Here is a 12,076-nt window from a genome sequence, read left to right on the forward strand (position 1 = left end):
GCCATTGCACTCCAGCCTGGGCGAGAGACTGAGACTCCGTCTCAAAAAAAATAGAGATGGAGTCTCACTTTTTCACCCAGGCGGAAGTACACTGGTGCAGTCTTGATTCACTGAAACCTCTGCCTTCCTTGTGCTTCAGCCTCTTCAGTGGCTGGGACTACAGGTGTGGGCCACCAGGCCTGGCAAATGTTTGTAATCATTTCATATCTTCTCAGTGCTATGATTATTTGACAATACATAATTTTTGGCTGGGAGTGGTGGCTCAAGCCTATAATCCCTGCACTTTGGGATGCCAAGGTGGGTGGATCACGAGGTCAAGAGATCAAGACCATCTTGGTGAACATAGTGAAACCCCGTCTCTACGAAAAATACAAAAAGTAGCTGGGCATGGTGGCTTGTGCCTGTAGTCCCAGCTACCCAGGAGGCTGAGGCAGGAGAATTGCCTGAACCTAGGAGGCGGAGGTTGCGGTGAGCCGAGATCACGCCATTGCACTGCAGCCTGGGTAACAAGAGCGAAACTCCATCTCAAAAAAAAAAAAAAAAAAGATTTGTTTACACAGGTAAGAAAGAAAAAAAGAAGTAAAAGATCTCTTCCACAAATTTGCTGAGACAACATGGAAAAAAATAATGTTGAATCCTTGTATCACACCATTAAACATTTTATTTTTAAAATTCAAAACAGAATGAGAGAGAGAAGAGAAATAGAGTGAGGCGGAAGGGGATGTTACTGTGTCGCCCAGGTTTGTCTGGACACCCAGGCTGAGCGTTTCTCCTGAGTAGCTGAGCCCTCTCGCCCTTGCGCCAGTATCCCCGCGGTGTTCAAGCAGCAGGTGGAGACCCCACTCCTCCCGGGCCTGAGCATTCCTCCTGCATCCAGGCGGTGGCGTTAGGGAAGCCTCCCTCTTGAGCGATTGGGGAATAGAAAGGGTGAGGATTTCTATTGTGTTCTGTGGGCTGTCAGCATGAACTTGTACCTTCCGCTTAGGCAGAGCTTTGCATTTCACATTGTAGTTTGCATCCCCGTTGCAGAGAATACCAGGGCTTTTGAATGATCGCTCGTGCTTCCTGGCAAATCTGGCCTCCCAAACTTGAAAAACGGAGGCGCTGAGAGCGAGGCTGCGAAACTCACAGGTGTCGGCCGGCCCCGCCCTCTCCCAGTTTTGAAGGACAAGTTCTCTCCTCCACGAGCCCCGCCTCTACCTCGACCGGGCCATGCCCATCTCTTGTTAGGGTCTCTAGGCCCCGCCCCTACCTCGCACAGGCCCCGCCTACCCCCCCTCGAGCCGCCCAAGCACCGCCCACATCCCTTCGGGGCCTCTCAGGTTCCGCCACTACATTACACAGGCCCCGCCCACCCCCCTCGGGCCGCCGAGGACTCGCCTACCTCCCTTCGGGGCCGCCCAGGCCCCGCCCCTACCTCACACAGGCCCTACCGGCCCCCGTCGAGCCGCCCAGGCCTGGCTTCCGTCATGCGCACTCAGGTTCGTGCAAACTTGGAAGCGGATCCCGTGGAGGGAACGTCCCACCGTTTGCTCGTGAGTTTCACCCTGTCTTGAATTGAGTCTCCGTTTCCCAGGTCCCAGGCGCTTCTATACGTGGGTCGTCGGGTCCCCACAGACCTGGAAATTCTCGCCCATCTTTCTTCACCCGGAGGAAATTGGGACGTTTCCACGAGAGTCCCGGGGTCGCTTCCTTTTGGGTTTAAAGTCGCTCTCAGGCTGGTCCCGTCCCCAGTTTTTCCTGTTATACGGCACTGTATACATTTCCTATGGCGTAGTTCTGCTCAGAACCTTTTTCTGACTCCTCCCGCCCCGCGCTTTTTGAAGTCCTCCCCTGAGGACTGGATTCCCGTCCTGGGCGCCTCCCAGCCTCGCCTTCCTCGGCCCCGGTCCCGGGGAGGCCGCGTGCTCTGCCTGGTCCTGGGATCCTGCAGACCCCACCGTTTCCTGAGGCGCCGTCCCCACACCTCCCTCCTCGTGAGGGTGTTAAAACGCGCGCTTTGAATGAAGAGAGCCCCAGAACAGGCTTTGTGTGGGAAACATGGCTGTTTATTCACCTGGGGGCAGTTGGGATAAAGCCGAAAAGGGCCTTAATGAAGAGCACTGGGATAGGAGTTGGTTTTAAAGGTTGAGGCAAATCTTTTAGGGAGGGGACGGCGTCCTACGGAGTAAGATCAGTTACAGTGGTGGGGGAAGGGGCAAGGAATATACATTACTGTAAGTTCAGTTACAATGGCGGTGGAGTAAGGCGGAAGAGTAGTTAAGATGGCGGGGCGGGGTGAGGAGTAGTCACATTATCACAATAAGAGTTAAGATGGCAGGGTAGGGTGAGCCATCTTTTTTTTGTTTTTTTGAGATGGAGTTTTGCTCTTGTTCCCCAGGCTGGAGTGCAATGGCTCGATCTCGGCTCACCGCAACCTCCGCTTCCTGGGTTCAGGCAATTCTCCTGCCTCAGCCTCCTGAGTAGCTGGGATTACAGGCACGCGCCACCATGCCCAGCAATTTTTTTGTATTTTTAGTAGACACGGGGTTTCACCATGTTGACCAGGATGGTCTCGATCTCCTGACCTCGTGATCCACCCGCCTCGGCCTCCCAAAGTGCTGGGATTATAGGCGTGAGCCACCGTGCCCGGCCAGGGTGAGCCATCTTAACGGGGGAAGCTCCGCTGGGCTATCAGGGATAATGGCGAAGCCAGGCGGGGAATTGGGGGTGATCAGCCAAGGTAGGCAGGATTTCAGACCTTCTGGGTCTGGGCTTGCACATGGAGGTTTGACAGAGGGCCCTACTGCTCCCCGGTCTCCCCTCCGGAGTCACCTCTTACCCTGAGCCCGCTTTGGGGAGATGCCTGGGGCCTGTCCTGTGACATGGGATGTTCTTGCCTGCCCAGCTCCAGCCCCTGTAAAAAGGCACTTCTCCAGAGGCAGGCGTCTTACTCCAAACCCTCCTGTGATTGTGTAGGCCAAAGACATCAGGAGACAGAGCAGCAGAAAACCTGAGATCGAGAAACAAGGATGAGGAAGACCCATAACAGATGGCAAAGTAGAGGATGGGTGAAGGATTTGCCAACAGACAGCAGAAGTGAAAAAAAGCAAAACAGCAGGAGGGGAAAAGAACTGGAGAAATGTAGAGAAAAGGGAGATGTACAGAGAGATGAAGGACAGCAAGGCAGGGATGGGGCAGCAAAGAGGGAGGCTCATGAGTGAGGGAGAAGAGGAGGGACTTGGAGCCAGGGCAGACAGAGCAGAGTGATGCTGGTGGCAAGGAGAACAGAGGGAGCCGCAGCAGGGAGGACACCTGGGGATGTGGGGAGCCGGAGAGTGGGGACAAGAGTGTAACAGGGAAGAGAGAATTTAACAGGGAGAGCAGAGGAGGCGCAGAGAGGGGAGAAGAGGCAGAAATAGAGATTAAGGCCGATTAAAAGATTGGAGAGAAGGAGCATCAAGAGGTTAAGTAAGTTGTGAGGATGGAGAAGAGGTGGAAGAGAAGGAATAGAGGGGAGAAGGGGATCAACAGCAGGGGAGGAGAGGGGTGCAAAGTGAGGAGCAGAACCCCTGGGAAAAAAAGCAAACGAGGTAGAGGCCGGGCGTGGTGGATCACACCTGTAATCCCAGCACTTTGGGAGGCCGAGGCGGGTGGATCACCTGAGGTTGAGAGTTCAAGACCAGCCTGACCAACATGGAGAAACCTGTCTCTACTAAAAATACAAAATTAGCTGGCTATGGTGGCTCATGCCTGTAATCCCAGCTACTACAGAGGCTGAGGCAGGAAAATTGCTTGAACCTGGGAGGCAGAGGTTGCAAAGAAAAAGCTAAAGAGAGAAGGGGAAAATAAAGAGATGTACAGAGTTAGGGAGGGAAGCAGAGTAATGAAGAAAGAGGGGCTGGGCGCAGTGACTCCTGCCTGCAATCCCCGCACTTTAGGAGACTGATGCAAGGGGATCACTTTGAGTGCAGGAGTTGGAGACCAGCCTGGGCAACACAGTGAGACCCCCATCTCTGACACACACACTGGGCATGGTGGTGCACATTTGTATTCCCAGCTTCTCTGGAGGCCGAGGCAGGAGAATCACTTGAGCCCAGGAGGTCCAGGCTGCAGTGAGCCGAGATCATGCCACTGCACTCCAGCCTGGTCAACAGACTTAGACCCTGTCTCAGAAGAAAAGGGGTGGGGGTGGAGGATTTGGGGTTCAGGTGAGTGGATGAATTCATTGGAAATAATTAGTTGTGACATGTTGACTTCATAAGTTATACTATCTAATAACTTAGAACTTTAGAGGTTATACAGATGAGATTGAGAATGTATAAATTCCTATCTCTAAGACATGTACATTCTATAAATCTTGGCGTCACAGGTCAGTTAGCTTCCAGTTGGAATGTGTATTTAGCTAGAGGACAGTGACTTACTCTGTTGTGAGTCGTTCTCTTCCCTTTTCCCAGGGTGAGGTAGGAAGTGGGGCAGTGAAGTGTGAAGAAAAAAATCACTTTTTGGGTAGACACCTGTCTCATGCTTGTAATCCCAGCACTTTGGGAGGCCGAGGTGGGTGGGTCACCTGAGGTCCAGAGTTCAAAAGCAGCCTGACCAACATGGAGAAAACCCGTTTCTACTAAAAATGCACAATTTCCCGGGCATGGTAGCACATGCCTATACTTACAGCTTCCTGGGAGGCTGAGGCAGCAGAATCGGTTGAACCTGGGAAGGGGAGGTTTTGGTGAGCCGAGGTCACACCATTGCACTCCAGGCTGGGCAACAAGAGTGAAACTTTCTCTCAAAAAACAAAACAAAAGAAAACAAAAATTACTTTCTGTGATTATATAATACTTATAATTTAATTAATTAACATTTTGAGTCAGGGTGTGGTTCTGTGGCTCAGGCTGGAGTCCAGTGGGGTGGTCGCTTCTAACTGCAGCCCCAACCTGGAAGGCTCAAGTGATCCTCCTAAGTCAGCTTCCCGAGTAGGTGAAACCGCAGGCATGAGCCACCAAGCCTGACTAGTTTGTGTGTGTGTGTGTGTATTTTTTTTTTTTTGAAATGGGGTATCACTGTTTCCCAGGCTGGTCTCAATATTTTGAGCTGAAAGCATCCTCCTGTCTTGGCCTCTCAAAGTACTTGGATTGCAGTTGGGATTACAGGGATGAGCCACCGCACCTGGCCTATATAGTTTTTTTTTTTGAGATGGAGATTTGCTCCTGTTGCCCAGGGTGGACTGCGGTGGCACTATCTCCACTCACTGCAACCTCCACTTCCTGGGTTCAAGCGATTCTCTTGCCTCAGCCTTCCAAGTAGCTGGGATTACAGGCATAGGCCACTGCACCAGGCTCATTTTCTATGTTTAGTATAGAGATGGGGTTTCTCCATGTTGGTCAGGCTGGTCTCAAACTGCTGACCTCAGGTGATCTGCCCACCTTGGCCTCCCAAAGTGCTGGGATAACAGCCGTGAGCCACTACACCTGGCTCATAATACTTTTTAAAAGGGACATCAGAGGTGATGATATCCTCATGGCTACAGGGCGTGGTGGCATGCACTTGTAGTCCTAGGTACTCAGGAGGCCGAGGCACAAGAATCACTTGAATGTGAAAGGTAGAGGTTGCCGTGAGCCGATATCCTGCCACTGCACTGCAGCCTGTGCGGCAGAGCACATTTTCCTCTCATAAAAAGAAACAGTGAAAAAACCAACCAACCAACCAAACAAATAAAAAAGAGTCTGGTTGCTGTGGCTCAAGCCTGTAAACCTAGCATTTCGTGAGGCTGAGGTGGCCAGATCACCTGAGGTCAGGAGTTTGAAACCAGTGTGGCCAACATGGTGAAACGCTGTCTTTTCTAAAAATACAAAAATTGTCTGTGGGTGGTAGCATGCGCCTTTAATCCCGGCTACCTGGGAGGCTGAGGCAGAAGAATCGCTGGAACCTGGGAGGCTAAGGCTGCAGAGAGCTGAGATTGTGCCAATGTGCTACAGCCTGGGCGACAGAGCCAGACTTTATCTCAAACAAGAAAAAAAAAAAAAGATACATCAGAAGTGCTTTTGTTTTCATTGTGCAATAAATATATTTTTTTCTGTTATCTCTTCATTTCTTTTACTTTACTATTTTATTTTTTGCAGTTTAAATCTGAGATAAATTTTAGTTAAAAAAAATTTTTTTTTTTTTTTTTTTTTGAGATGGAGTTTCGCTCTTGTTACCCAGGCTGGAGTGCAATGGCGCGATCTCGGCTCACCACAACCTCTGCCTCCTGGGTTCAGGCAATTCTCCTGCCTCAGCCTCCTGAGTAGCTGGGATTACAGGCACAGGCCACCATGCCCAGCTAATTTTTTGTATTTTTAGTAGAGACAGGGTTTCACCATGTTGACCAGGATGGTCTTGATCTCTTGACCTCGTGATCCACCTGCCTCCGCCTCCCAAACTGCTAAGATTACAGGCTTAAGCCACCGTACCCGGCCTAGATATTTTAAAAAACAATTTAGGCCGGGCTCGGTGGCTCACAAGTGTAATCCCAGCACTTTGGGAGGCCGGATGGGTGTCGTTACTTGACGTCAGGAGTTTTGAGACCTGTCTGACCAACATTGGTGAAACCCCATCTCAAAAAAAACGTAAAAACAAATTAAAAATAGTTTCTAACCCATGCTGTGGCTTATGCCTGTAATCCCAACACTTTGTGGGGCTAAGGCGTGTGGATCAGGAGGTCAGGAGTTCGAGACCACCCTTGCCAACATGGTGAAACCGCGTCTACTAAAAATACAAAATTAGCTCAGCATGGTGGGGGGTGCCTATAATCCCAGTTACTCAGGAGGCTGAGGCAGGAGAATTGCATGAACCGGGATTCAGGAGGCAGAGGTTGCAGTGAGCCAAGATCGAGCCACTACACTCCAGCCTAGGCTACAGAGCCAGACTCCATCTGCAAAAAAAAGGTAATTTCTGTTTGAAGGTAGTTGTGTCTGGTTTAGATCAAGGTCTGCATGCTTTCTGGTCTTTATCATTTATTGGAAACCTTTGGTACCTAATACTTAAGTTTGATTGTTTCAGTGTGTACTTGGTTAAGATGTCAGTGACCTTATACCTTATCATCAAAACATAGTTTAACATAGTTTAAAAATAGTCTGTTTTTCAGTTTTCTTTTCTTAGGTCATTCATTAAAATCTTCAGCTGTGAGCTTTTAAGTTCATGTTTCCCTCAAGGCCCTCTGGTTCATTCTGGAGATATGTTGGAAGATTCTTTGTTGTTGTGGGAGAAAAATGTTTGAAGACTCGGTCCCTGCCTGATCTGGGTTCCCAGGACCTCTCTGACCTCATCTCCTGCCTGTGTCCTCCTCGCTCCCTCTGCTCCAGCCACACAGGCCCCTTTCCTGTTCCTGGGGCCTAGGTTGCTCCTACCTCAAGGCCCTCAGGTGGCCTGTGTCTCTGCTGGAACTCCCTGGCCCCACAGCTGCAGGGGCAGGCAGGTGTCGGGGTCCGGCACGTCTGCCGGGGGACTACCGACCCGCGGGAGTCCCCAAGACCGCCAACGTAGATGTCTTGTTCAACCTGAGAGAGAGAGTGCGCGGAAAAGAAAGAATATAGAAAAGTAGAGTCTGGAGGGCTGCGTGAAGATTATGGCCAAAACGCAGCAAATTTATTTTTGTGGGTTACAGCTTTTATACCTTTTGTCTTGTTTACATTTACTTTATCTCAGCAGAAAGAAACAAAGGGGAAAACAGAAAGGAAACAAAAACTCCATAAAATAGATATCCGGGGCTTGTGATATCCTGCTCAGGAAGCAGTTTAAGGGGGCTAGTGGTAGTAGTTTACATTTCAATGATTTTACATTCCAAAGATAAATGGCACCCTTAAGGTGGCTGGTTAAACCTGTTTTTCATCAGGAGCTAAAACAAAGGCTTGGCTCCAGGGAAAATATGGGCAGAGGTCTCTGCCCCTCTTAGACATTTCAATTGCAGCAAGTTTATTGCTTACACAGAGACTGAAGGGGGAAATGGAAGCAGACAGCACAATGTCCTCATAAACTGCAGGCCTTTGCTTTGCATCCTGTTGTTGCTTTTAGTGAATCAGCTCACGGCCCTGTCTCACTCGACAGCCCTCGAGGTGAGGAAATGCAGTACAGGTCCAGCAGCCAAACTGAGGCAAGTCAACTGTCTCGAGCCTTTGGCGCGAACACCACAGGCAGGCCTCCCTCCCCGGTGTCTGTTCTGATATCACCTCCCAGTGGGAACTTCTGTGACCCACCTCCCAATGAGCACTGCAGCCACACCCTCACCCCACCTCTGGCCCATATTGGCTGTTCTGCATGCTTCTTTTTTATTCTTCACCTTCCACCGCCTCGGTACTGGTGATCCAAGGCCCCAGGGGGAGAGCAGAGCCTAATCGGGGCTGCGCTGGGCTCGCCGCCTCCTCCTCCAAGTGGATCTCAACTGTGGCTTCACAGGAGAATGCTGGGGAATTTACACGATATCTTTTATGCTCCAGAGATTCTCCTTCACACACTCAGGGTAGGCCTGCGTTGTTTTATTATTATTATTATTAATTTATTTTTTTGAGACGGAGTTTCGCTGTTGTTACCCAGACTGGAGTGCAATCGTGCGATCTGGGCTCACCACAATCTCCGCCTCCTGGGTTCAGGCAATTCTCCTGCCTCAGTCTCCCGAGTAGCTGGGACTACAGGCATGGGCCACCATGCCCAGCTAATTTTTTTGTATTTTTAGTAGAGACGGGGTTTCACAATGTTGACCAGGATGGTTTCGATCTCTTGACCTCATGATCCACCTGCCTTAGCCTTCCAAAGTGCTGGGATTACAGGCGTGAGCCACGGTGCCCGGCCCTATTATTGTTTTTTTAAGAGAAAGTTGCACTCTTGTTGCCCAGCCTGGAGTGCAATGCTGCAATCTCGGCTCACTGCAACCTCCACCTCTGGGATTCAAGTGATTCTTCTGCCTCAGCCTCCCAGATAGCTGGAATCACAGGCATGCACCACCATGCCCAGCTAATTTTGTCTTTTTAGTAGACATGGGGTTTCTCTATGTTGGTCAGCCTTGTCTGGAACTCCCGACCTCAGGTGATCTGCCTTGCTTGGCCTCCCAAAGTGCTGGGATTACAGGCATGAGCCACCACTACGAGCCTTTACTTGATTTGGTGTTTTTGACAATCAGTGATTTGTTCTCATCCGCAGTGCCAGCCTGTAGGTTTCTGAAAGTGGTAACAGGTACCCAGGTAAACACAGTATAGAGCTTATTTGGTGACTCTTCATCCTCATTACATTTTCTGGACAACCGCACGTGGACGTGGTGTGGGACAGTCCTTATTCCTTTGGCCGGGACAGCTTTGTTGAGCCTGGAGTCAGTGCACGCACCTGGACTTCCCATCTCCTTCATGGGAAATTTATGAATGTTGTTGAGCGCCCGAGGGCCACGCTTGAAGCCCACCCCGTGGATGCGCTTGTGAATGCTGATGGTGCAGTCTCGGGTCACCGCCTCATTGGGGGCAGAACGGGTTTTTCCAAGTTGGAAAGCTTGCTGACTTTGAATAATGTTTAAGGTTTGCTCTGTGTCCATCATTGAGCAGCAAGGTTTTTTTTTGGTTGTTTTTTGTTTCTTGCTGGCGTGCAGCTGTGGGATTTTGGCTCACTGCAACCTCCTCCTCCTGGGATTAAGGAATTCTCCTGCCTGAGGCTCCAGAGTAGGTGGGATTAGAGATACCCACCGCCACGCACGGCTAAGTTTTGTATTTTTAGTAGAGATGGGGTTTTAGCATATTGGCCAGCCTGATCTCTTGGCCAGGTATTCTCCTTCTCCTGACCTTGTGATCTGCCTGCCCCAGCTACCCAAAGTTCTGGTATTACAGGCTGAGCCACCACCCTGGACTTTTTTTTTTTTTTTTTTTTTTTCTTTTTAAAAGAGTCTCATTCTTGTCACCCAGGCTGGACTGTAGTGGTGCAATGTTAACTCATTGCAACCTTTACCCCCTGGGCTTAAGTGATCCTCCCACCTCAGCCTCATAATTAGCTGGGAACACAGACACAGAGATGTGTACCAGCATGCCTGGCTAAGTGTTTGTATTTTTCATAGAGATGGCGTTTCACCATGTTGCCCAGGCTGGTCTCCAACTCCTCGCTCAAGGCATCCACCTCTCTTGGCCTTCCAGAGTCCTGGGATTAAAGTTCTGAGCCACCACACTCAGTGTCTTTGTGGGCTTTGGTAAGGGCTAGGTCTGTGCCCTGCAGGGGAGCTCATTCCATCCCAGCTCCCCACTGATACAGTGTGTCTGGGGGCTTCTCCAGGAGGGAAGCGGGTTCTGAAGAGAGGGATGAAAAAATCACTTTGTTTTCTTCTAGGAGTTTATCATCCCTGGTGCAGTGGGCAGCAGAGGGAACCGTATTTCCTCAGGGTGAGGTCTCCTTTGTATGTGTCATTGTGTTCCAGGGAGGGGGTTAATTCTAAGCAGTAAACCACATATTTTTAACATTCAGGATTGACTTCTAATGACTCTTGAAACGTGAGGAAGAGCCCCGCAAGAGGAAGAGGAAAGCAGAGGAGTCAGGGATGGCTCTTCCTCAGGTGAGATGATCTTCTCGGTGGATTGTTCGTCTCCTTCCTTTCAGAAATGCTGGGCCTTGGAGTTGGGAATCTTCTCTGAGTCTGAAGCATCCTGCCTGCCAGGTTTGCTGGCACTCACCCATGCCTTCCCTCAGTCCCTCTCATGTCAACTAGATTCCATCTCTGGTGACCCAGTGACAGGAGCGTGGGAAGAGGCTACACTGGGCATGGTCCTGGGAAGGGCTCACCCCAGACGTGGATGGAGACGGGGTGTGGGCCCCATGGTGTCAGGGCTCCTGGGCAGCAGGGATCGTCCAGGGGCCACATCTGATGCACCATCAGCTCTCTGTAGACCAGGAGTAGAGCAGCTGCCAGTAAAAGTCATGTATTAATGTGCACAAAGTACGTGGTAAATTCCAGAAACGGAGTCCAATAAGGGGAAGTCTTTTCTGCCTTATTTTCTGCTACATGTTGAGGTAATTGTGTGAGTTTCTGTGTTTCTGATGCCAACCATCTCACTGATTAGAATGGAGCATTAATACACAGACATGAATGATACAAGGTGTTTTATTCCATTAGTTTAAGTATGTGAAACTAACCTAAATCGTAGCAGGAGATTCATAAAACATTCTTTCTTTTTTTTTTTTTTTGAGAAGGAGTTTCCCTCTTGTTACCCAGGCTGGAGTGCAATGGCACGATCTCAGCTCACCGCAACCTCCGCCTCCTGGGTTCAGGCAATTCTCCTGCCTCAGCCTCCTGAGTAGCTGGGATTACAGCCGCACACCACCCTGCCCAGCTAATTTTTTGTATTTTTAGTAGAGACGGTGTTTCACCTTATCCAGGATGGTCTCGACCTCTTAACCTCGTGATCCACCTGCCTCCCAAAGTGCTGGGAATATAGGCATCAGCCACTGCGCCCGGCCTCATTAAACCATTCTTAGTGCATTAAGCTCATGGACACTGTGGTGTTGTTGTGGAAAGGCTTTGAAACAAGCCTTTTCAGTAAAAATGGTTCTAATGTTCCTAAATATGGAAGCAGGACTTCATTTTTATCCTAAAGGATGGAGCCATATTCTCATTCTACCTGTTATTGTTATTATTATTTTAGAGAAAGCGTTGCTCTGTCATTCAGGCGGGAGTGCAGTGGTCTGACCTCGGCTCACTGCAACCTCTGCCTCCCTGGTTCATGTGATTCTCCCGCTTCAGTCTCCCAAATAGCTGCCATTATAGGCCCCTGCCACCACACCCAGCTAATTCTTCCGTGTTTTTAGTAGAGATGGGCTTTCACCACATTGGTCACGCTGGACTCAAACTCCTGACCTCAGGTGATGCACTTGACTTAGCCTCCCAGAGTGCTGGGATTACAGGTGTGGCCACTGTGCCCAGCCCCACCAATTATTATTGAATAAACGTTTTTGTATTTAAACACCATGTGATGTACGTATTTGTTTTGTGTAAAGCTCCAGGCAGAGCTGCAGCTGAGCCCCTTGGCCATAAAGCTCCTTCTTCCCCTGTCACGTCCTCCACCCTCCTTCCAGCCTCACCGGGACCCACTACTGTCAG

The 12,076-nt window shown here is 50.0% G+C and overlaps 1 protein-coding gene across 14 annotated transcripts in view; it reads left to right on the top strand.

The window, feature by feature from the left end:
- Positions 1 to 12,076, top strand: part of LOC144580885 (uncharacterized) — a 74,561-nt gene that overhangs the window by 19,424 nt on the left and 43,061 nt on the right. For 6 of the 14 annotated variants that reach the window (XM_078361195.1, XM_078361189.1, XM_078361194.1 and 3 more), the window contains exons 1-3: positions 1,474 to 1,535; positions 10,312 to 10,364; positions 10,447 to 10,534. Coding sequence is in view for 8 of the 14 variants with exons in the window: in XM_078361185.1 (XP_078217311.1) it covers positions 10,520 to 10,534 (15 nt within the window). In the remaining 6 variants the exon portion in view is untranslated. Of the gene's footprint in view, positions 1 to 1,453; positions 8,474 to 10,311; positions 10,365 to 10,446; positions 10,535 to 12,076 lie in introns of those variants that run through there. The other 8 variants (XM_078361190.1, XM_078361186.1, XM_078361196.1 and 5 more) reach the window with 4 other exon arrangements.

Source organism: Callithrix jacchus, chromosome 22, assembly GCF_049354715.1.
Source record: "Callithrix jacchus isolate 240 chromosome 22, calJac240_pri, whole genome shotgun sequence".
In the NCBI taxonomy this organism is placed as follows: domain Eukaryota; kingdom Metazoa; phylum Chordata; class Mammalia; order Primates; family Cebidae; genus Callithrix; species Callithrix jacchus.